This window comes from Molossus molossus, unplaced genomic scaffold (assembly GCF_014108415.1).
Source record: "Molossus molossus isolate mMolMol1 unplaced genomic scaffold, mMolMol1.p scaffold_m16_p_4, whole genome shotgun sequence".
NCBI lineage: Eukaryota > Metazoa > Chordata > Mammalia > Chiroptera > Molossidae > Molossus > Molossus molossus.
In genome coordinates, this window is record NW_023425377.1 from 40,431,488 (window position 1) to 40,456,690 (window position 25,203).

Sequence of the window (25,203 nt, forward strand, 5' to 3'; positions counted from 1 at the left end):
TCTGTCTGGCTGAATTTTAGGGCAAAACATAAGAATTTAGAATGTATTTAATGAGCACCTGCTTTAGGTAGAGCGTATTGGTGAGAAGCAGAGTTTGCAATGAAAGAGCAACAGTTTGTTCTTGGGTTAGTGAGTTCTGAGCCCTGGATTCCAAAGCACGTGAGCTCTTCCTGAACAGTTTCCAATGCCATTTCCACTGGAAACACCCAAAATGATGAGGCAGAACTTAGACAGTGTTGTTTATGTTGAAAATGTCAGGGAGGGGAAGGGCTTATTCCCAGAGGCTGTAGTCAGAATGGTGTGTTTAGAAGAGAGAAAGGAGTCTGGCCAGCGGGGTTTCATTTCCATTTTGAAAGACCAGAAACATTTTGTGAGTAGCAAGTAGCTCTTTTTCAAATCCCACCAGAATCGTAGATGTTGCTGCATGGACCCACAGTATGCACAGGTGGTCCAGTCTGAATGTAGGTTAAGCATTCTTGTAATCACTTCTCATCCAAGGAGCTGGTCAGTTCTGGCTGTGGCCCCCCAAGCAGTGGCTGTAGCTGGTGGTGCTAAAGGTTATAGGCTGACTCCTGAGGAACACTGGCCCAGCCTTGCTTGCCATTTCTGCCTGTGTTCTCGTCTCATTTGCTTCCCCTTTCTTACCATTTTATGATAGAAGCATTTATAAAAGTAATAACATTAGCAGCAGAAGAAAGACATCACTCAGAATCCAGAATCCTAATGCCCTAGTTGCTGCATCTATTTTTAAAGAATATTTTGGAAGCAAATGTCATGTTCAGTGTAGCCTGAGGAGCTGACTGAGCTGCCTTTGGGTGCTGTTCCTTCCTCTGAACCTCCCAACTTTGGTGTCTGTTCCATTCCAATCAGGCTTCCTGTAATTTGGTACCTGTTTTGTGATCAGGTGAGTCCTTTTACAGCATCCCTGCCCTCTGTTTGACTTGGGCAGCTCTGCCCCTGCTCTAACCTGTTTTCCTGGGCAGTTTTGGCATCTGTGCTGTGCTTGTTTGCAGAAACGACGGGACAGAGTTTGGTGGCTCCATTTATCAGAAGGTGAATAAAAAGTTGGAGACTGCTGTTAATCTAGCCTGGACAGCAGGAAACAGTAACACTCGCTTCGGAATAGCAGCCAAGTATCAGATCGACCCTGATGCGTGCTTCTCGGTGGGTACCTGTGGAGTCATGCATCACCTAGGCCCCACCTGACCCTTAGGTTAGAGTCATTCTGGACTGCTGGAGTTCCATGCTTTGGCTAGAGATTTTCTCACTGTGAAAAGAGTTAGAAATAAGGAAACTGCTAATAGTGGGTACCAGGTGCTGTGCGGAGCCCTTTATATATGGATTACTGTATTCTTACACAACCTATTTGAAGTGGGTGCCTTTTAAAAAAAATTATTCCATCCCTGTTATCACAAATGAGGAACCAGAGGCTTAGAGAAGTTGAGTAAGTAATTGCCTTTTGGCTAAGATCAAGTGAGAAGTTGAGTAACTTGCCCAAGGCAGACATTGGGTAAGTGCCAGGGCCTGGATTTGACCCAGGCTGTCTTGCTAGGGTGCCTCCTCCTCTCACCAACCAGTTCCTGTTCCATGCTGCAGACTGCAGAGCGGGTTCCCTTGACTGGTAAGGTTTTAAGCGTTTATTCCCCCCTCATTCTCCTGCCCAGCACTGTATTGCATATTATGAAGACAGGCCCCGGTGCTGGCAGTTGGCATCTTACCTTGCAGACCCTGTAGCATTGCTCGTGGGCTCCTGGGTTGCTGCCAGGTTTTCACATTAAATCCTGTCCAGCTCAGTCTCTGTCATCATAGGGCACTGCGGCTGCACCCCTTTTGGGGTAGAATGAGGAAATCTCATGTTGCTGAATGTTTTCTGGGCTGGTTTGTGTAATTTACAGACAACCCATTTTAAGTCTCTTGTAATAGGAACTGCATTTTGCTCCCTTTGTGGTAGGCATGTAAAAACAAAGGAAAGGGGCCTTGTTCTTTGGGTGATGAGCAAAAAGGAACAGCTAGACAGGGCACTGACTCCAGGAGGCCTTCCTTTCCCCTGTTCTGCTTGTTCTGATGGGAGATGTCAGGTCTGAAAATAGAATTCAAGCAGGAAAACATGCACATTGGCAGCCCAGCTTCTACCAGGACTCGGTGTTCTCGTGGCTTGAGCCTGCTCTGCGCATGACCTCTCTTTATTTCACCAGAAAGGGGTCAGGGAGCCAGATTTCTTCACAAATCAGGCAGAAGAATGAGGGCAAAATTATTATGGACTCAACTGCTTTAATGAACTTAATTATTAATCAACATTCACTAAGTTGAATGTGAAGTGGCTGCTGAAATTGAAGTGAGTGGCTAGGTCATTCTCTTGCTCCAATATCCATTTTAAACACAGGCTTGTCAGTGCTCAACTTTATTCATGTCAGTGTGATTTTTTTTTTTCTTTTCTCCCAGATAGAGTGGGAGGGGGAGAGAGAGAGAGAGAAACGGAAACATCAATGTGAGAGAGACACATAGACTGGCTGCCTTCCGCACGACCTCGACCAGGGGCAGGGACCGAACCACAACCGAAGTACATTGCCCTTGACCAGAATCGAACCCGAGACTTTTTGGTCTGCAGGCTGATGCTCTAACCACTTGAGCCAAACTGGCCAGGGGCTGTCAGTGTGATTTTTTGCTTCTCTTTTTAATGAAGAGAAAATTCTTTTTTTTGAGAAAAATTCTAATAGTGTTTTCTTAAAAAAAAACACAACCCCACAAAAAGCCTCAAAACCCCAATTCACATTTGCTGTTTTTCCTCATCCCAACAAGTAAATCTTGAAGAATCTTCCATAAAGAGAGCCTTTTTCCTCTCTGCCCATAAATGAAAGTGTACTTATGTTATAACTTGAATACAGACCTACTCAGTGTAGATGAAATTGGGCATTCACACCTTCAGGAATCAGATGTAAATAATGACTTCCTTTTAATTGAAAATCGTGTTGACTATTTGCGTTTTCCTTCTGAGACCAGTATCCCAAATTGGATATATTTCATAGTGAATTTAATGAATCCTATAAACAAAGTAGTCATGAAAAAAGAGAATTTGATTCTTAAGTTCAGAGCTGGTTGATTAAAAAGCTCTTATTTATTTTGGAGATGGAAGGAAGCATGAAGAACTAAACATTTTCATTGTGTTTCTGTTTCCCTTTACTAGGCTAAAGTGAACAACTCCAGCCTGATAGGGTTAGGATACACTCAGACACTAAAGCCAGGTATGTGTTGGTTGTATGTGAAATTAGTTCTTTGTGTTAAAAAAAATTGTGGTTCTTGTTTGCTGCTTTATGTTGTTGCTTATAAAATGCCTGTATCGTATTGTACATTGTAAATGTCTGTAAAGTTTTATAATGAAATGTTTATAAAAGTATGCAGAGTCATAATATAATTTGGAGAATAGGAGAAGTGGTAAGTAGAAGAGAAGAAGAGCAAAGCTAACATATTACATTTTATTTTTTTTCTTCCATCCTTTTTTTCTGCCAGTGTATACAATGCTTGACACTAATTTCCATTAGATTCTTCAAACTAGCCCATAAGTCATCCTCATGGTAAAACCGGTTTGCAGGTTTCCTCTGCACAGTTGGCCAGGCCAGTCCCTGAAGCTAATACCACCTTGGGGTTAGTTTGGATAAGTTGGGCCTTTGAACCCTAGAAATCTAAGATTACATGATGTCGGAATCAAGCTATTCTAGGGAAAATATCAGTTGTGTGTGTGTGTGTGCGCACACCCACATGCTGTGAATGTGAGTGTAAGACCTCAGTGTCTGATTCATGATTGGGGTTTCATTTCAAGGGGCTATTGCTGAAGAAGCTTAACGCGTGGCAAATGGTAGCAGAAGATGATGAAAGGAAAAAGGAAGTGGAATCCCTAGAGTGGATTTGGGCAGGCTGTGGAATAATACTGATTATTGTATAAGCTCATTCTAGGCTGCCTATTAATTATTCAGATAGCATTAAGTAACAGGGATTGAAGGGCCATGTGGTTTTGCCCCAGATCACATGGATGGAACAGGTTTTGAATTTTGTTTGGTTTTGCCAGGATGCTCCAGAGTGTCTTAACTTTCTTCTCTTCACCTCTCTCCCTTTTCTCTCCCTGATTTTTCCACCTGCAGGTATCAAATTGACACTGTCAGCTCTGTTGGATGGCAAGAATGTCAATGCTGGTGGCCACAAGCTTGGTCTAGGACTGGAATTTCAAGCATAAATGAAGACTGTACAATCGTTTAATTTTAAACTATTTTGCAGCATAGCTACCTTCAGAATTTAGTGTACCTTTTAATGTTGTATGTCTGGGATGCAAGTATTGCTAAATATCACATTAGACCTCCAGGTTAAAGATGATTCAGCTTTAAAGTGTTACCCTTTCAGAGGTACAAAAGAAACCCAATTCCAGAACAGGTCCTTTCAGCTGTAGACTTTGGGGAACTTGGCAGCCCCTCTAGAGATGTTAGGTTTCTTTTTTATCTAGAAATGGCTGCAAGTGGAAGCTGATGACTTGTAAGCACTTTGTAAATTTGTATTGCTTAAATGTATGAAATTGTGACTTCCTGAGAACTGAACTTTGATTTCCTACCCTAACTGAGAGAGGCTCACTGTTTGATGGTGTTTACAAACTCATCTAACAGGACTTTTTTTAGACATCTTCACAACCTATTTCCACCCTCTTTTGCACCAAAAGTAGTCTGCAGGGTGTGGTAGTTGTTTCTTTTGTGCCATTTTGGGGTGGAGAAGGTGGATGTGATGAAGCCAATAATTCAGGACTTAATTCCCTCTCATGTTGTGGTTTTTTTGCCCTTGCATCAGAGTATGAAATAGCTTCTAAGAACTCCAGCTGCAAGCTGGGAAGAGTCTGTGACTGTAATCACATGGTGACAACGCTCGGAACCTAAATTAGACTTCTGTTGTATTTTCGCCACTCGGTTTATTTTTTAGCAGTTTAATGGGTACATTTTAGAGTCTTCCATTGTGTGGAATTAGATCATCCCTTTCAAATGCTGTAATTAACATCACTTAAAATAAAACTTGAATAAAATATTGAAACCTCATCCTTCTGTTGTCTTTATTAATAAAAGTGTAAATAAACAGGGCATTTGGTCTTGTTTTTTGGCTCCTTTTCTGTGTGTGTGTATGTGTGTGATATTTTTAGTTCTCTGTTGCTGCATAACAAATCACAAATTTAGTGGCTAACACAACACTCATTTATTTATTTCAAAGTTCTAAAGGTCAGAAATCCAAGCACGGTGTGGCGGGGCTCTCTGGGAAGGTTCTCACAATGCTGACATTGGGATGTCAGCCAGACTGTGTTTTCACCTGGAGCGTAGGGTCCTCTTCCAGGCTCACATGGTTGTGTCAGAATTCATTTCCTTTTGGTTGTAGGATAGTGGTCCTTGTTTCCTTGCTGGCATCAGTGAGGGGCCACTCTCAGCAAGTGGAGGCCACCCACACGCCTTGCCATGTGTTCCCCTCCATCTTCAAAGCTGGAACAGAGAAACTGTCAAATCCCTCTCACACTTCAAATCTCCAGGAATAGCCCCAACCCCCTTTAAAATGTATTTTTATTTTTATTGAGATATAATTGACATACATTATATTAGTTTCATGTGTACAATATAATGATTCAATATTTGTATATATTGCAAAATCATCACAATAAGTCTAGTTCACATCTATCACCATACATAGTCACAATTTTTTCTTCTTTTGATAAGAACTTTTAAGATCACCCTGGCTGGTTTGGCTCAGCAGTTAGAGCGTTGGCCTGCGGTCCAGAGAGACCCTGGGTTCGGTTCCCGCTAAGGGCATGTACTTTGGTTGCAGTTTGTCCCCGGCCCTGGTTGGTCGTGCGAGTAGCAGCCACTTGATGTGTCCCTTTCACGTCGATGTTTCTCTCTCTCTCCCTCCCACTCTATCTGAACAAAAAATGGAGAAATGTCCTCAGGTGAGGATAAAAAAACCCAAACTTTTAAGGTCTATTCTCTTAGCAACATTCAAATATACAACACAGTATCATCATTAATTATAGTCACCATGTTGTATATTACTTCCCCATAACTTATTTATAACTGCTCCAACCCTTTTTTTTTTAAATTCTCACCTGAGGATACGGATATATATATGTATATATGTATATGTGTATACACACACACACACACACACACACACACACCTATATATATATTTTTCATTTATCAGTAGAGTAGGAGGGAGAGGGGAGAGAGAGAGAGAAAGAGTGAAACATCGATGTGAGAGACACATCGACTGGTTTGCTTCCTGCACGACCCTGGCATGCTGGGGACCGAACCGCAACCAAGTTATGTGCCCTTGACTGGAATCGAACCCACGACTCTGGTCTGCAGGCTGACACTCTTTTTTTTTTTTTTATCCTCACCCGAGGATATTTTTCCATTTTTTGTACAGATAGAGTGGGAGGGAGAGAGAGGAAGGGAGAGAGAGAGAGAAACATCGACGTGAAGGGACATCGAGTGGCTGCCACCCGCACGACCAACCAGGGCCAGGGACAAACTGCAACCGAAGTACGTGCCCTTAGCGGGAACCGAACCCGGGTCTCTCCGGACCGCAGGCCGACGCTCTAACCGCTGAGCCAAACTGGCCATGGCTGCAGGCTGACACTCTTAACTGCTGAGCCAAACCAGCCAGGGCTGGTATTGATATTTTGAAATGTACAAAGGGCCCTCTGAGTATGAGGGAATATTTTCCTCCCCATTTTCAATTAAGTATCTGCCTGTTGTATGCAGCATGACAGAATGTTATGTAAAATGCTTTTGCGCTCACAATAGCTCACCAGTAAGAATTGAAATAATCTGGGGAAGAAGAGACAAAGTGGACAAAGGAGAGGATTGAAGGTGTGTTTAGTACAGAAAAGGGCCTGTTTAAATCTGAATCCTCCAATAAACAGAAGTTAGAATTGAGAAGCTTATTCATTAAACTGAGCAGTGGTTTCTGTACTCATAGAAGGGAGAGCTTCAGGGTAACTTGGGAAGACTTGTACCCTGGCTACTCTGGAAGCTTTACAATAAGGGCACCATTCAGTCTATGTGGGTTTGTGGTGGGCTTAGGGAAATGAACGGATGAATGACTTCTCAGTTTTCTTAACCACATAGTTTGTGTGTTTCAGAGCTGTCACCAGGGCCAGATAAATGTTAAGGGAAACCAGATTCAGGAGAACACAGGCCCTTCTCTTCGGAGGCAGCTCAGCTGTATCTGGGGGGATAACAGCAATCTTCTGAGGGAACGACAGAGACCACAGTGAGTGGTGAAGCTGTGGGTACAATAAATGTCTTACTTCGTGACATACTGATTTTACTGTAAAATGATCCAATGGAACTTTTATTATTCAAAGACTATAGATGTTTATTAAGGAAACATTCACAGAGCATACAGATCAAAGCACTGTGCCAGAGCCCCAAGGGAACTCCCTGGGAGTTTCTGAACTTGCGTTTTCATATACTGGGAATTTTAGGTTACAAAATTTAAAAGTTAATAGAAGCTTATTGCAGGTAATGAGGAAGCTCTTTGCACCTCTATTTCCTAGCCTGCTTCCCGGCTTTTCCTCCATAATACCTTTTCTATTGTATACCGTATATATTTTACACTGTAGTCTACCTCACGAGAAAATAAAACTCAATAAACACAAAAGTAGGGGTTTGCTTTTTTCACTGCTGTATACTGAAAGATGGAGAGGTGCTACATATTTTTGAAGTGATAAATAATTACGGATAAAGATAAAAAGTAAAACATTCACCTATAATTCCACCACCCAGCCACTGCCACTGTTAACAGTTGTTTCCTTGGCCTTTGGGAGGGAATGGGCAGTTCCTTTCCTTTAGGGATCAGTCTGTTACCCAGTCGGCTCTTCCTTTCAAAAACGTCTTAGGTGTATGGTATCCCATCAGGCCCCCTTCACACCCTACACATTACCTCCTTAACTCGCAGCCCAGCTTGGAAGCTCCCCTTTGCCCCAACTCCTACTATCCGTCCTTCTTATTTCCCTTTCCAGGGCCCCGCTCCAGGCTGCAACGTCATCACGCTGGGACGTTGGGCGTAGGGCCGTGATGCCTTACGCAGCATCTGACGTCACGACGTAGAGCTTACCAACAGCGCAGGTTCCCGGCAGAGTCCGTTATGGCCGCTGTCTCCCAGAGGAGGATGAGGGGAGCCGTGCAAACGAAGCTGCGGCCCGGGCCGGGCATCCAGGTCCCTGGAGGTTTGGAGCGGCCGTTGGTCCTGACGCTCCTGCTTGCGTCCGCCGGTAAAAGGGGCGCGGCGGCGGGGCGGTTGCGGGGAGACCGGGGGACCCGGGCGCGGGTCGGGAGACCGGCAGAGCCAGGGCGCTTCCGAGTGTCCGGAGCAGGAGGCGAGGTCTAGATGGGCAGGGGCTCTGCTGGCCCGAGGAGGGAGAGGGGCTGTCTGTCTGAAGGGGCCTACGGAAGCGGGCTCCCTGCGAGGCCTGAGAAGGGGTGAGAGGACCCGGGGAGCAGGGGCCGCGTGTGTGGATGAGCGGGGAGGGAGGAGTGGTGGGGGGTCCAGAGCCTTGAAGAGTGCGTTGCCACAGGGGATGGCGGGGGGCGGGGTTCCCCAGAACTTCTTGGAGGGGGTCGTTAAGAGGGTATAGATGAAGAGGCCCAGGAGACAGGTGCTGAGGAGATGGCCGAGGTTAGGAGGTGTGGTGTCTGCACAGGGTCCCAAGAAGGGGGGCACTCAGGGGTCTAGCAGGACCGAGGTGGGCAGAAGCAGTGACAGGACTGAGTTGATGGAATATTTCGGAGAGCAGAAGTGAAGGGGAGAGAGCTATCTTCCGGTGCTGGTGTCTGTGAGGTCAGGTTCGGGCGTTTGGTAACGTTTGGTAAGGAGCAGCGGCTTGCGAAGAGGAGAGGAGTTCTGGGACAAGGGAGAGTCTTTGTAAACGGGCGCCCTTTCCCTGTGTCCTGGGTTAGCAGGACAATTCTGCTTTATTTTAATGGACTCATAGGACTTAAATATTTCATTAAAATGTTTAAATTACTTTTTATTGAGGTATAATTGACATATAACATTATATTAGTTTCAGGTGTACAATAATTTGGTATTTGTATACACTGCAAACTGATCACCACAGTAAGTCTAGTTACCAAGTTCTCATACATAGTTACAAATTTTTTTTTCTTGTAATGAGAACTTTAAAGATTTACTCACTTAACAAGTTTGAAATATGCAGTACAGTGTTAACTATAGTCACCATGCTGTACATTACATCCCTATGACTTATTTTATACCTGGAAGTTTGTACCTTTTGACTCCCTTTGCCAGTCCTCCCCCCCACCCTCCTCCACAAACCCTCAATCTATTCTTGGTGTCTGTGAGCTTGGCCTTTTTCATTTGTCTTGTTTCGATTAGTTTTTTTCTTTTTTAAGATTCCATATATAAATGAAATCATATGTTATTTATCTTTCTCTGTATAATGCCCTCATTGTCCATACATGTTGTCCTTAATGGTAAGGTTCCATTCTTTTAAATTTATTTTTATTATTATTTTTTATGGCTGAGTGATAGTCCATGTTTATATATCTAACATCCTTATTCCATTGATGGGCACTTAGGTCGTTTCTATATCTTGACTGTTTGTTGTAAATAATACTGCATGATTAAGTATTTATTTTCTTAGAAATGTTACATTGTGAATCAGAATACTGAAGGCTTCATTGAAAAATGAGGAAATCTGTAAACCAGGGCCTAAGGCTTAGGGGGAACAAATCCACTAATAAGAACTTATAATGATTAAACAGTATTTTTTTTTGTAGTAGTTTCTTTTTTTCTTTCAGGCCAAGATACAGTCCTGCTTTTCTTCTTAAATCATTTTTGGATTTTCAGATGAAGAACAGTGTGAAAGGGACAGTGTTCTCTTATTTGCCATCAGGGCTGTCTAGCCATACATTTTCCTACTGAAGTGCTGTGGTTACTGAGGTTTCCCAGCAGCACTGAGGGTAGGGTGAGTGGACACCACACCCCCCAGAAATGTTTGTAAGTCTGTGGGGATGGACTGTGGTCCATTTTCCAAAGACCCTTTCATCATTAGTAAAATATAATGAGGATTTCCCTGCTGATGCAGATAGTTGTGTTCCTAAAACACTTAAGTAGCATGATTGTTTTGGTTATTTAATCATCTAAGAAAAAAAAAGACATTTAAACATTTACATTTCTTGCTGGGATGCTTAAGATATATGGTTTGGAGGATATATGGCTAATAACTGTAGTTCCAGAAACAATGTTCACCCCTCAGAGATAGTTGAAAATCTTGTGATTGGGTTGAGGGGGTGGGTAAGTGAGGGGGAGTGTAGAGTATTAAGGTGTCCTTTGTGTATGCTTTTATTTATTAGAACCCCAGAAGTACTACTCCAACTATTGTGGGATAGCTTAGAGATTATATATATATATGAAAATAACTTAAATGAAAACTAACATATATGCTCTTAATAGGGAATCAGCTCGATTGCAGTACAGTGTAGCATTTATAAAGCTTTAGCTAATGTTAGTGTTTTTATAAGTGTGCCTTGTGGTACAGTGATTTCAAAGTTTTACTCTTGTAATAAGAAAATTAAAGTCTAGATAGAATGGCCCTGGCTGGTTTGGCTCAGCGGTTAGACGGTCAGCCTGCAGACCAAAGAGTCACAGTTTCAATTCCGGTCAAGGGCACATACCTTGGTTGCCGTTCATCCCTGGCCCTGACTGGGGTTGTGCTGGAGGCAACCAGTCGATGTGTCCCTCTCACATTGATGTTTTTCTCTCTCTCCCTCCCACTCTATCTGAAAATAAATGGAAGTTTTATTTTTATTTTATTTATTTTTAAAAATTTATTTGAGAGAGAGAGAATCATCGGTGTGAGAGAGAAACATGAACTGGCTGTCTTCTACCTACCCCCTACTGGGGATCAAGCCCTGAACCTGGGCATGTGACCTGACCGGGAATCAAACCGGTGACCTTTCAGTGCATGGGACAATGCTCGACTAATAGAGCCACACTGGCCAGAGCAGGAAGTTTCATTTTAAAAATGTTAAATTTTAACTAGAGAGGTAATATCAAATAGGAAAGGGTAGAAATAGAACATTTAGAAGTCTAAAGTAATATATATGTTTGTAGAAGCTCAGCAATTAAATCCATAAAGTCAGAATTATCACTTTGTTCTGAATACTCTTATCTGACTGGATCAAATTCTCTGTTTTGAAGGAGTAGAGGTCCAGGAGGTTGATCTGATTTGCATAAAATGTTTTAGATGAATCCTTAGTTTGTCTTCTTGAGCATTATTTTCAAGTTTTTAGTCCTTGAATAGTACTTATTAATTCTTCTCGTCCTTGGTGCTAGGTATTGGAGTTACAACAACAAATAGGGTGATGATGGAGATATGCTTAGAAGAGTGAGTGATGTTTTGCCAGACTGAGAACTCTGGGAAAGGCTTTTCAGAGGGTGCAGTAGGTACAAAGATGCAACTTGGGAAGTGGTGTGATGAGAGTTGGGTAAAGATCATGGTCACTAAATATTTGATGCCTGCTATCTGTTATGTAGGCAGTGGAGACAGAGTAGTTAGGGAGATTAGTAAGAGATAATGAGATTGAAATAATGGGGGCCAGATCATGTGGGAGCTTGTAAGCTACTATAAAGACTTGGAATTTCATTTTTGAGAGAAATGGAGAGCTCTCAGAGGGTTAAATTTTTTTTTTTTCAAATACTGTTTACATTCAGTATTATTTTGTGTTAGTTACAGTTGTACAGTATAGTGTAAAGCATATACTTTACAAAGTGTTTTCCTGATATTTCCAGTACCCATCTGGCACCATACATAGCTATTACAATATTATTGACTATACTCTGTGTTGTACTTGGAGAGCTCCCAGAGGGGTTTAAGCAGAGGAGTAATATCATCCTGCTTAAGTTTTTACATGATGTCTCTGGCTGTAGTGGAGAGTGGACAGTTGGGGTTAGGGTAGAAGCAGGCAGATCATTTAGAAGGTTGCTGTAGTAATCCAGGTGAGATGATGGTGGCTTGGACTAGGCAGTAGCAGTGGAGGGGTGAAAAGTCTTCACATATTTTGAAGGTAGAGTAACAGATCGGATGTGGGGTATTAAGAAAATGATGACTCCCAGGTTTTTGGCTCGAGTGACTAGAAAAATGGAGTTGCCATTAAGCAGGAGGGAGACTAGATGGAACAAGTTTTTTGTTTCTTTTTGGAGTGGGAAGTAAAAATGCATTTTTATTTTATTTTATTTATTTAAATTTTTTTTTTTTTTTAATTTCTTAGATAGAAGAAGAGAGAGGGAGAGAGAAATAGAAACATTGATGAGAGAGAACATCAACTGGCCGCCTCCTGCATGCTCCCCACTGGGGATTTGGTCCACAACCTGGGCATGTGCCCTGACCAGGAATCGAACTGGTGACCTCTTGGTGCATGGGTCGATGCTCAACCACTGAGCCACACTGGCTGGGCAAAAAATGCATTTTTAAATTAAACTTTTTATTTTTAAATAATTGTAGATTCACTTCCAATTACAAGAAGTAATACAGAGATCCTGTGTACTATTTCCCCAGTTTTCCCCAGTGATAACATATTGCAAAACTGTAGTATAATATCACACTCAGCATACCAATATTGATATAGTCAAGGTACAGAGCATTTACATCACCATAAGGACCTCTTGTATTGCCCTTTACAGTCACCCCCTACTTCCCTTCTATCCACACTTCCTTCTGAAATCCTGGCAACCACTGATCTGTTTTTTAGATTGATAATTTTGTCATTTTGAAAATGTGATATAAATGGAATCAGATGGTATATAAATTTTCAGAATTGGCTTTTTCACCTAGCATAATTCTCTGGAGATTCATCCAAGTTGTTTTACATGTCAATAGTTTGTTCGTTTTTATTGCTGAATAATAATATGGTATGGATGTGTACTATACTTTGTTTAACCATTCATCTGATGAGGGACATATGTGTTGTTTCCAGTTTGGCTATTATGAATAAAGCTGCTATAAACATTCAGATTTTTGTGTGAACATAGGTTTTGATTTCTCTGGGATAAATGCCCAGGAGTGCAATTGCTGGGTTATATGGTAGTTTCACATTTAGTTTTTTAAGAAATCGCTAAACTGTTTTCTGGCATAGTTGTCCTATTTCACATTACCACTAGCAGTATATGAGTGCTCTAGTTTCTTTGCATCTTTGCCAACATTTATTTGGTATTGTCATTTTTTTTAAAAAAGGGCTCACAATTAAAAAAAAAATGTTTTTTATTGATTTTAGAGAGAGAAAGGAGAAGGAGAAATAGAGAGAAACATCAGTGTGAGAGAGAAAAATCAGCATTACCACTAGCAGTATATGAGTGATCTAGTTTCTTTGCATCTTTGCCAACATTTATTTGGTATTGTTATTTTTTTTTAAAAAGGGCTCACAGTTTTTTTTTTTAATGTTTTTATTGATTTTAGAGAGAGAAAGGAGAAGGAGAAATAGGGAGAAACATTGATGTGAGGGAGAAAAATCAATCAGTTGCCTCCCGTATGCAACCTGACTAGGGACTGAACCTGGGCTTGTGCACTGACCGGGTATTGAACTGGTGACCTTTCGGTACACGGGATGATGCCCAGCCAACTGAGCCACATGGCCAGGGCTTGTCATTTTTTATGTTAGTCATTCTGATATTGTGCAATGATATCTCATTATTGTGGTTTTATTTTGTATTTCCCTAATGGCCTTTTCATTTATTTTTTTGGTACATGCTAGGGAGCGGGAGCCGAAGCCAGGACACTCTGGTCCACAGGCCAACGTTCCAACTGTTGAGCCAAACTGGCCAGGGCACTAATGGCTTTTTTATGTGCTTATTTGCCATCTGTATACAGCAGGTCCTGGAATAAGGTTTCATTTATTGTTGTAACATTGTAGGAACTTAACTCTTGTTTATATCAATGTATATCATTTAGTTATGCATTGTTTTGCTTAAAGTTGCAAAACCTGTAGTTAATTGTTAAATGAGGATTTACTAAATTCTCTTTGGTGAAATGTCTCTTCAAGTCTTTTTTGTTTTAATCCTCACCTAAGAATATGTTTTTATTGATTATTTTTATTAATATATTTATTTTAAAATATGCTTTTATTGATTTGTGAGAGAGAGGAAGGAAAAGGGAGAGAGAGAGAAACATCAGTGTGAGAGAAACATTGAAATACCTCCATCTGCTGCCTTCTGCACACCCTCTACTGGGGATTGAGCCCACAGCCTGGGCATGTGCCTTGACCGAGCACTGAACCAGCGACCTTTTGTTGCGTGGGAGGACACCCAGCCAAGCCACACTGACCAGGGCTCTATTGATGTTTTAGAGAAAGATGAAGGTGATGGGGGTTGGGTGGGGAGAGAGGAAGTGAAAGAGAAACATTCATGTGAGAGAGAGACATGGGTTGGTTGCTTCCCATATGTGCCTTGACTGGGGATTGAACCCACAGTCTTTTGGTGTACGGGACGAAGCTTCAACCAACTGAGTGAGTTGGCCAGGCCTCTTTGAATCTTTTGCCCATGTTCTAATTGGATTGTTTTTCATTTTTGAGTTTTCAGGGTTCTTTATGTATTCTAGATACTAGTCCTTTGTTGGGTATGGGGCTTACTGCTATTTCTCTCTGTAGCTTGTCTTTTCATCCTCATAGGAAGGTCTTTCATGGAGCAAAAGTTTTTAATATCTATAGAATCCAGCTTATGAATTTTTTCTCTTATGTATTTTGTCTTTGGTGTCAGGACTAAGAATTTGTTTCCTAGTCCTAGATTCCAAAGATTTTCTCTTACGTCTTTTTCTAAAATCTTTATAGTTTTACATTTAAGTTTGTGATATAGTTTTAGTTAATATTTATATAGTTGTGAAACTTTGGTCAAGGTTCACTTAGCTTGTTCATGTGGTTGATTACACGGATTGATTTTGAATACTGAACCAAGTCTTGCATTCCTGGAATAAACCTCACTGTTCATGGGATATCATTCTTTTTATATATTGCTGTTTTCTTTAAAAAAATTTTTTTCCTTTATTGACTTCAGAGAGATAGGAAGGGAGAGGGAGAGAGAACGATAGAAACATCGATTAGCTGCCTCCTGCATGCCCCTACTGGGGGTTTGGCCCACAACCTGGGCATGTGCCCTGACCAGGAATTGAACTGGCGACCTCTTGGTGCATGGGTCGATGCTCAACCACTGAGCCACACTGGTGGGCTTCCTTCCTTCCTCCCCTCCCCTAACCTCCCCTCCCCCCTCTTTCCTTCCTTCTTTCCTTCCTTCTTTCCTTCCTTCCTTCTTTCCTTCCTTCCTTCCTTCCTTCCTTCCTTCCTTCCTTCCTTCCTTCCTTCCTTCCTTCCTTCCTTCCGGGAGAGAGAGAAACATTGATGTGAGAGTGAAACATTGATTGGCTGCCTCCTGCATGCCCCCTACTGGGGATTGAGCCCACAACCTTGGGCATGTGCCCTGATGGAGAACTGAATCAGCAACCTTTTGGTGTATGGGATAACACTCAACAACTTAGCCACACCAGCCAGGGATAGATTGCTGATTTCTATTTGCTAATATTTTGTTAAGGATTTTTACATCCATGTTCACAGAAGATGTTTAGTTTTCTTTTTTTGTAGTATCTTTGGTTTTGGTATCAAGTTAATAATGTAAGCTTCATAAAATGAATTGAGAAATGTTCTCTCCTTTTCTGTTCTCTGGAAGAGATTGTGTAGAACTGGTGTTAATTCATCTTTAAACCTTTGGTAGAAGTCTCTAGTGAGCCATCTGGGCCAAGAGATTTATTTTTGGGGAGTTTTAAAATTAGGAATTTAATTTCCTTAATAATTATAGGGCTGTTCAAATAATGTAATTCATTATGAGTGAACTGTGGTAGTTTGTGATTTTTTATTTTGTTTTATTTATTTTTAATCCTCACTTGAGGATATTTTTCCATTGATTTTTAGACAGAGTAGAAGGGAGGGAGGGAGGGAGGGACTGAGTGAGAGAGAGAGAGAGAGAGGGAGAAGGAGAGAAAGAAAGAGAAAGAAAGAAAAAAAGAAAGAGAAACATTGATATGTGAAAGACACATCGACTAGTTGCCTCCTACATGACCCCAACAGGGGTTGGGGATCAAACCTGCAACCCAGGTACGTGCCCTTGACCAGGAATCAAACCTGTGACCCTTCATTCTGAGGGCTGATGCTCTAACAGCTGAGCCAAACCCACTAGGGCAATAGTTTGTGTTTTTAAGACTCTTGTTTATTTAAATTTTCTCTTTTACTTGGCCTTTTATGACATGGCCCTGGCAGAGGAGGGGAGTGTTGTTGCACATTTCTGCCAGATAGAGGTGGAAATCTCCACTTGTTACTTCCCAGCAAGGGTGGGTGTTCTGGCTCCCCTCACAGTCTCCACTGACATAATGGTGAGGGTGGCCTTGTTACTGCTGGGCGATGGTTCAGGTCTTGACTCTTCACTAGGCCTCATCTGATACCATCCCATTGTGAAGGGGCAGGGGCACCTTGATACAGGCTGGGGAAGGTGGAAATCTAGGCTCCCCACATGGCTTTTGCTGGTGCGGATTGAGTGGTTTTTGCCTAGAGCAGAGCAGAGCAGTCGTTGTATAAAAGTTTTCCTTCTTGCTAGACTGCCTTTCCCCTGATCTGGCTACAGAGAGCCGGTTTTTTGTGGGGCTCTTTTTATCTATACCCCTTGGTGTTTCCAGGTTGCTGCCTTCTTCAGCTCCAAGTCTGTAATACCTGAGGTAAGAAGAAAATCCAAGGAACTCACCACTGGGTCATTTCTCAGGTCCGTAGGTCTCTAACTGCTTTGGCTATTCTCTCCACCGTTCAGAGTCTTCTTGTGTTATGTTATATATATTATGCAGGATTTTAGTTGTGTTTAGTGGGAGGAATAGGGGAAAGTATGTTTACTCCATCTTCCTGGAGGCCAGTATCAAAATTCATTATGAACATGTTAATTTGAAGGTCAGACATCTAAGAGGAGATTTCAAGTAGGCTTTTGATTTATGAGTCTAGAGTTCTGGTAGTTCATGGAAGTTCTCTTCTGACCACTTCGTTTTTCTCAGAGAAGTTAGGAAATGATGTCATCAGTTGAAAGCGAGGACAACAGAGAAGGTGTTGGAAAATTTGAGGACAGAGGAAAATGTGAGTGGTCTCCTAAGGGAGCAGGAGGGTGGACGGACTAGGAAAATACGGTGTAATTGCCAACAGCATTACATGTACACCTGAGTTTTTGGCATTGAATTTAAAATGAAATAAAAACAGGGGCATGGTTGTATTTTTATTTTCAGCCATGCTCAGTTGCTTGCTGCAGGTGGGGACTAGTCAGCGAGTTTGATTTAACTTGGGATGTAGCCTCACCAAGTAAGTGGGACAAAGTGAGCGAAGGAGAAGGGGATTGACGGTGTCTGAGAGGGATACCAGCTGACACAGACTTGAATCTGGGTAAAGAGGGATGAGAGTGTATTGGGTGAGGGACTAAAAGGTGACAGGATCAGAGAATTGTGGTCCTGATGGATTCAGACTACCAGAATGAATTCGAAGGATAAAAGGTCATGTCAGCGAGTGGGATGCATGAAATTAAGATTCTGGAAGAGTTGTGATGAGAGATACTATGGGAGTGAGAAGTTAAGGTAAGGGAAAGTGTTGGCTCATCAGAAGAGAAGAAGAGATCAAGGATTTTGAAATCAAGACAGGAGTATTTGGGTCGAGTAAACTCAAGTTAGAAGCTAAAATCATTGAGAATTAGGGGTCCTAATGGGGAGTTTGTGGACAAAAGTTAGTGGGTGATAGCTGAAGACAGGAGAATCAAGGCTGGGGCATTTAGGGAGGGGAATGGGAGAACGGGTTAGAATAGTTCCCCTCCTCCAAACTCAGCATACAAGGATCGGAGAAAAAAGAGCTATTAATTGAAAGGGCTGCAGGGACACGTCCTTAGGGGAGATTCGGGTTTCAGTTATAACAAGAAAGTGAAAGATGAAAGATGGGGTTTGCTGGTGAGTGACTGAATTCTAGAGTGCCGAGTGGAGGGGTTTGTGGACATGGACAGGGGTGGGAGATGGAGGGTGAGTTACCATCATTCCCACTCCTTTCAGCTTATGTCCTTTAAATGTACATGACTGTTCAAAAGGTCAAGCATACAAAAATAAGGTTTTAAGTTTAGTTTGGCTGCCAGCTTTAAAATTTTATTTTAAAACATGTTTTTCCACACTTTGTCAGAAAAATTAAATATATCATAGAAATATCAGTTTGTAAATACCTGAATCATAACTAAGTTGAGGTGATAAATGTCAAAATTCTTTTAAGAAATTCCTGTTAATGGTTTTCTGAATAATGTACTCAGTTGTAGTCCCTGTTTATTTCTTTTCTTCTAGTGAAAAATTTCAAGGAACCAACTGTTGCAACTTTTTAGGAGAGTTTTGTTAATTTACTGATTTACTAAATTATTTTTTTGATACTCTATTCAGTCCAATTGAGATTAGCTATTTATTTTTTCTATATGTAATGGATGTCAACTATGATACACAAACCAAAGTGTATTCACATAGACAAAGAGTTGTCTGATAGGTTGTTTATTTGTGTGCATGCAGACCTATTTTTGAAAGCTCAGGAATGATTTGGTTTAATTTTAGCCTGTAAAATATTTTTCTTTACTTTGATAGACTTAAAAATATTATGTATTAAAATTTTTTTTTTATTGATGTTAGAGAGAGAGGAAGGGAGAGGGAGAGAGAGAGAGAGAGAGAGAGAGAGAGACATCGATGAAAGAGAACATCAATTGGCCGCCTCCTGCATGCACCCCACTGGGGATCAGGCCCACAACCTGGACATGTGCCCTGACTGGGAATTGAACCAGCAACCTCTTGGTGTGTGGGTTGACGCTCAATCACTGAGCCACACTGGTCAGGCTATGTGAGTATTTTTAAATCTCCCTTGACATTTTAAAAAAGTATAATGGGACCTTGCCAGTTAGGCTCAACAGTTAGAGCATTGGCTCATGGATGAAAGAGTCGAGGGTTCGATTTTGGTCAAGGGCATGTACCTTGGTTGTGGTTTGGTCCTGGTCCTGGTTGGGGTCAAGTGGGAGGCAACCAATCGATGTCTCTCACATCAATGTTTCTTTAAAAAATTTTTTTTCTTTATTGATTTTAGAGAGAGAGGAAGGGAGAGGGAGTGAAAGATAGAAACATCGATGAGAGAGAACACTGATTGACCACCTCCTGCATGTTCCCCACTGGCGTGTAACCTGGGCATGTACTCTGGCCAGGAATTGAACCGGTGATCTCTTGGTGCCTGGGTTGACACTCAACCACTTAGTCACCTGGCCGGACAATATAATGGATATTCTTGAAGTTGTTGAACAGATACTACATTAGATTGTAAATTAGAAACACTTCAATTTTAGCAGGTATGCCTCTAAACTTTTGGAATATAGAGTTACTTCTGTAAATAATTTAACTTTTACTATAGTAAATCATGATGAGTGGGTAGGAGCATAGGGAAATAAGAGCTTGTATGCATTTAATATTATTCCCACCAAGATTGCCTTTCTTAATCTTTAAAATAGTCTAGTTCACACTGTGTTTTTAAGCTCCAGTTTCCAATTCTTTTCCTTTAGGAGTTTTCCCTTTCTTCTTCCTAAGACTATATCTATATATTTAATTTGGGGCAGGGGTGGTCTTCTAGTTCTGGTAGCACTTAGAAATGCTGTCTGCATTAGCTTCTCTTGGATTTGTTGTATTGTTTTGAAAGTACTTGAGTTCAGATTTCATATCTAGTTTGTGACCTACTTGAACTAGGATCAACCACTGTTTTTCTGCTCTGGGCATAGGGTGGAGTCTGGCTGGGCAAAGATTACTGAAGTCCAACCCCTTCGTGAAAAGAAAACAGGGGATGGGTGAGAGCTGTGTGTGGACTGTCATTGTGACTTAAAGTCAAACTCCTCTTTATTCTTTCTTTTTTTCTTTTATTGGCAGGCTAGGTCTTCCTTGCTGCTTAAGTTGTTACTGTTTTTATCTGATGAATAAATGACTTAAGAAGAAAACTGCTGCCTATCGAGACTTATTAAACTAAATCTCAAGAGCAAGATATAGGAATTTAGCAAAGATGAATGCTTAGTGAAAAATTTAGGTTAATATGCTTCTAGCTTAATGGATATAAAGTCAGAGATTTCAGTTTAATGTTCTTTATTCACTTATTTTAGCTGTATCACTGACTGATTCACTGAGCCAGACTGAACTCACGGAAGATGTTTCTATTCCAAATATGAGTGCTGTTTTAACAGAAGAAATACAAATCAAACCGTCTGTTTCCCAAATCAACACGACTCTCCCTCCCACAACTAGTACAGAGAAAAGTGGAAGGGCATCTGTCTCCCCTCATCCCTCACCTACTACTTCTCTGTCCCAAGAGGAAGCTGATAATAATGAAGATCCTAGCATAGAAGAGGAGGATCTTCTCACACTGAATAGTTCTCCGTCCACCGCCAAAGACAGCCTGGACAATGGAGATTATGGAGAACCAGACTATGACTGGACCACCAACCCTAGGGACGATGAGTCCAGTGAGACGGTGGAAGAAAACAGGGGCTACGTGGAAATTGAACAGTCAGTGAGATCTTTTAAGACCCCATCCTCAAATATAGAAGAGGAAGATAGTCATTTCTTTTTTCATCTTATTATTTTTGCTTTTTGCATTGCTGTTGTTTACATTACATATCACAACAAAAGGAAGGTAAGTGGATTTTTCAGCCCCTCTAGTTGCCCTTTAATATCTGAGTCATATTTCTTATTCATGCTCTTGATGATTCAGGGTTTCTTCTCTAGTCAAGTTCAAAATGATAAAATATCAAGATGCCTAATCAGTTTATAAATCTGATTTATAAACAAATTATAGTCACAGTGCTTTACTACATGTGTTTCTAAGAAAGGAAATTGATTTTCTCACTTGAGAAATGACAAAACTGGACCAGATAATTTCAGAATGCCTTCCAGCTTTGAGAGTCAGTGATTCTAAAATCCTTTTGGTTATTTGTGGTTTAGTGATCCATCATTAGCTTTGTAAATATTTGTAGGTGGACAAAAATTTGAATGCCAGAGATGTTGTATCCCAGTGTTTAATGTTGGGCCATTTCTGCTATAAATGCCTAAGGGACTTGTTAAATAGGTAGGTTCCTGGACTCCACCACGATCTACTAACTGACTCATCTCTGAAGAGAGAGCCTAATCAGTCTTTAACAAGTACTCTATGTACATTAAAATCCAAGAAGCACTGTCTGGTTTTGTTTACAAGATGGAAAACAAATGACGTTTTGCTATTGTTGATATTTTACTTTTTATATTTGGGAACCTAAGAAAGAAGTATTTCATTTTTTATAAAAACTTTTAGGATCTCCTCAATTTTTTCTTTTGCATGTCTAATTTATTTTGTCTTATTCCAGATTTTCCTTCTGGTCCAAAGCAGAAAATGGCGTGATGGTCTTTGTTCCAAAACAGTGGAATATCATCGTCTAGACCAGAATGTTAATGAGGCAATGCCTTCTCTGAAGATTACCAATGATTATATTTTTTAAAGCAGTGTGTTTTGAGTTTGCTTATTGCATAATTTTATTTGCTTGACTTTTTATATGATGTCATGCAGATTTTCCCCATAGGCATTTGGTATTAAATGAGAGGTGGGTCTCTCTTTATTTTGCCTTGGTGCTTTGGAAATTAAATGTCACCAACAAGGAGTATATAATTTTTTATCTACACTCTCAGAGGTGAATTCAATCAGGTGTCCAAAATGTGGGGCTAAGCATTACCTGTTAGTTTCCATTGTTTTAGATTTCTTTATTGTACTTCTGAAATATTGTACTAATAAGTGATGCTACTTTTAAAAGATCCCAAACTTGTAACTAAATTCTAACATATCTGGTACTGCTGACTCAGATTCTCTTTTTGCCATCCAAATACTTTTTTTAAGGACACATTTTTTTGTGCTCCCAAACTGTAATCTGTAAGAAGGTATGTAATAATACTTTGCATATAAGTAACATTTTTCTTTTCCAGGAAAATTACTTTGGATATTTTTTGATAATTTAAGCATAATTTAAGATAATAATATTATTCAACCTGACCACAATTTTAGGTCAATTAATAAATGTTTCTAGAAATTCTGGCAATAGAGACTCTGAAGTTTGCAGTGGACATAGGTGAAATGTTATAGAGATACCACGTTTTGGTTCAAATTATTGAATTAAATTTAGAGGTAGAAATCATGGTAAAATATTAAATACATGTACAATTGCTTTTAGTTAGCAATTGATTATAGCACGGGTTCCTCCAAGCTTTCAAGCAGGGGGCAGAGTTTAAAATTATATCAGATTTTTTTACTTTGTTTATTATTTTATAGTAAGTTTGAATAAATTTTAGTGGCCATTATCATTTAAGTAATATTATGCCTACATCTTTCAAATTAAAATTAAACCTGAATGAAGTTGTATACATAAAGAATATATGTGTACACTGATGTTTTCTCCCATTTTTTAGTGGCAACTGGAAATTATTACCGTATTTTATTTAGCCTACCTATCATAAATAATTGATCAGTGTGTAAATATTTGATTTGAACCATGGTTGACTTACAAGTGTCACTACAACTTTTGAGAAAACATAACCCCTAACGTATGTCAAACACCCACTCACAAAGCCTGTGTGAGCAAGTGGGCATGTGCTTTGTGTCACGATGGAAGGGTCTGAGCAGTCTGTCTATTCTCTCGGTGGGCAATTTACTGTCCTCATAAGGAAGGGAAGCATAATGGAAATACACCCAAACTGTTTTATTGCAGTAATTTTTTTCATATCTGAAATTGTATTATTTAATATTTTGAATAAGATTTTAAAAAATAAATGGCAAAGATATCAATCCATGGTTTTATAAGTGTGTTTCATTTTAATGATGGCATAGGGTCCTTCATTTGGGTGGTCACAAAGGGTTAGTGCTATGTCTGGGGGGGAAGCTAAACTGACTAGCTTGCTTTTTTTTCTTTTAGCAATAGAACTCTGCCTCTATGAATTCCACTTAACTTCAAAATCCTACTTTAGGTCCAATTTACTGCTAAGTACTGAAGTTGGAACTATAGCAAAGTAGGATTGCAAAGAAAAGTAAAGCAACTAAATCAATGTGTGCTTTCTATCATGCTTGCTTCTTCGTTGTCTCCCTATCCATCCTGGGGGATCATCATCCCCCTTAGTGGATCTAGGGTTCTTGGGTTCTTCCTGATGGCACAATCTTTGCTACTCAAGTCCCAGTGCTGAAATCAAGTAACCTCTGACTTTTAGAAATCAGGTTGCACATGGATTAAAAATGCCCCCAGAGTCTTGCAGAGGCACTTGAGCTATTGGTTTATAAATAAATTACAGATATATATATATATATATATATATATATATATATATATATAATTTTTAAATGAATTTGATCTCATAGAGATTTTGTTTTTAGCAGTACAAAGGTCTTTTATTTTTTTACACTTATCATGCCATGAATTCATACAGAATGGCTTCCAACAGCTTAGGCTTCTTCCCATTGGTTCTCATAAAGTGTGCATCTCTGGGCAGAGCAGGCTGGTGCTTCAGTTGAACTCAGGTACCTTTTTCTTTGACTTCCTTCTTTTTCTGATAATTTCCTTCATGTTTCAGGAAGCTATCTTGGCTCTTAGAGTGCTTAGTATGCTCAATATGTACATGAAGTCTCTTGGCAAGAATCTTGCCCTTAACTTGTTTACAGCAATGCCCACTGCATGCTGGGTGACATTGTAGACTCTTCTAGTTTTGCCATGGTAATATCTGTGGGGCATTTCTTTTGGAACAGTGCCCATTTCCTCGATGTCTACAATATCATCTTTCTTGTAGATTTGCATGTATATGTGGCCAAATGAACAACCCATGTTTTCTAAAAGACCTAGAGAACCTATAGCAGGTGCCTCTCCTCTTTCTCTTTGTGTTAGTCATTTTGGCGAATTACTGGAAGATGGCATTTCCAGCTGAAAGGTCATATACAGTTTTGTGTCTTGCTTTTTACTTGACAAACATGAGTGTTTTCCATATCTTTAAGATTCTTTAAAAACATTTAATAGCTATCTGATTTATTTAGCTATTTTCCTGTTGACTGTTTAGGTGGTTTCCACTTTTTGGTTCAGCAATAATATTGTGTGAACATTTTTGTTCTGGAATTAGTCTGTTGGATTCCATGAGGCAAAGGAGGCATAAATAGGACTGAATGGCACAAATAAGACACATTTGAGTCTTAGAGTCTGTATCCCCTCACATGTGGTGTCTGCCCCCTTCTCCTGTGTCACTTTCTGCATGGGCCAGGAGCTCTGCACCAAATGTTGGTGCTAATGGTATAATAGATTGCCCTGTAACTCCCCTTTCTGTATCTTATTCAAAAAGGACTATGTTGAAACTTCCAAGGCAGACAGAAACAGACATTCAAAATGTGTCAAGACAGGCATGTCTTGAGTGGAGTTTTGATTTTAGATGTGAACTCAGGAGGGTGAGTGCAAGTACTTTTGTAGCGTGTAGGAGGTCCTCTCCATGTATGTCCTGTAGAGTGTGAGTCTGAGAACAGAGACTGGCTCTAACCCATCTCTAGCCCCTTATACAGCACTGCTGGGCACCCACTAGCCCCTTAAAATGATTCAGTGACATGTGTGTGAAGTTAGATGAAGAGAAAACCAGGACAAATCAGGTTGTGCACCAGCTCATGTAGTCGGCATAGTCTAATTCTACTAATGTCTGGGACCTAGAACTGCAGGCAGGATGTGGTGAGTCTGCTTTATCTGAACGTCCACTTTCCCACATGAAGCTTAAGCCCACATTAATTGTGTGAGATCTCACCCTCACCCCAAATCCCAGCTTCCCATCAGAGCAGCTGCTGCCCAAGTGGCAGAGGAGACTGTCCTGTGATTTGAGGTCAGTCTGTAGCTGGATTGTGTTCACCTGTATTTTTACTTTTACATGAGGAGGGGAAGTTGCAGGGGCAGATTCTGGAAATGGAGCTGGAGCCATTTCTGACTGTCATCTCAGTAGCTCTGTGTAGTGGTGACCTGTTGTCTAGCCTATTGAAGTGACTCAAGGGAGCCTGATTTTTGGACCAGTAAGTAGCAGCT

At 40.6% G+C, this 25,203-nt stretch overlaps 2 protein-coding genes across 3 annotated transcripts in view; both read left to right on the forward strand.

Annotated features, from left to right (window-relative positions):
* The window catches only part of VDAC1 (voltage dependent anion channel 1), an 87,810-nt gene extending 82,703 nt beyond the window's left edge, over positions 1 to 5,107 (forward strand). For both annotated transcript variants that reach the window (XM_036240281.1, XM_036240282.1), the window contains exons 7-9: positions 1,014 to 1,164; positions 3,185 to 3,242; positions 4,137 to 5,107. In XM_036240281.1, the coding sequence (XP_036096174.1) occupies positions 1,014 to 1,164; positions 3,185 to 3,242; positions 4,137 to 4,228 (301 nt within the window). In that variant the 3' untranslated portion in view covers positions 4,229 to 5,107. The remainder of the gene's footprint in view (positions 1 to 1,013; positions 1,165 to 3,184; positions 3,243 to 4,136) is intronic.
* Positions 5,108 to 8,142: 3,035 nt separating this feature from the next.
* On the forward strand, positions 8,143 to 23,112 carry CUNH5orf15 (chromosome unknown C5orf15 homolog). Its single transcript, XM_036241419.1, has 3 exons — positions 8,143 to 8,293; positions 20,254 to 20,783; positions 21,490 to 23,112. Exons 1-3 carry the CDS (start codon positions 8,167 to 8,169, stop codon positions 21,619 to 21,621), a joined length of 789 nt encoding a protein of 262 aa, XP_036097312.1. The 5' UTR covers positions 8,143 to 8,166; the 3' UTR covers positions 21,622 to 23,112.
* Positions 23,113 to 25,203: the final 2,091 nt, after the last annotated feature.

What these genes read in the sequence shown, in the direction of transcription:
- CUNH5orf15 (XM_036241419.1), top strand. Translation starts at nt 8,167, where the DNA reads ATGGCCGCTGTCTCCCAGAGGAGGATGAGGGGAGCCGTGCAAACGAAG. An exon ending in GCTCCTGCTTGCGTCCGCCG is followed by an intron (nt 8,294 to 20,253) that starts GTAAAAGGGGCG and finishes CACTTATTTTAG; the next exon opens with CTGTATCACTGACTGATTCA. An exon ending in CATATCACAACAAAAGGAAG is followed by an intron (nt 20,784 to 21,489) that starts GTAAGTGGATTT and finishes GTCTTATTCCAG; the next exon opens with ATTTTCCTTCTGGTCCAAAG.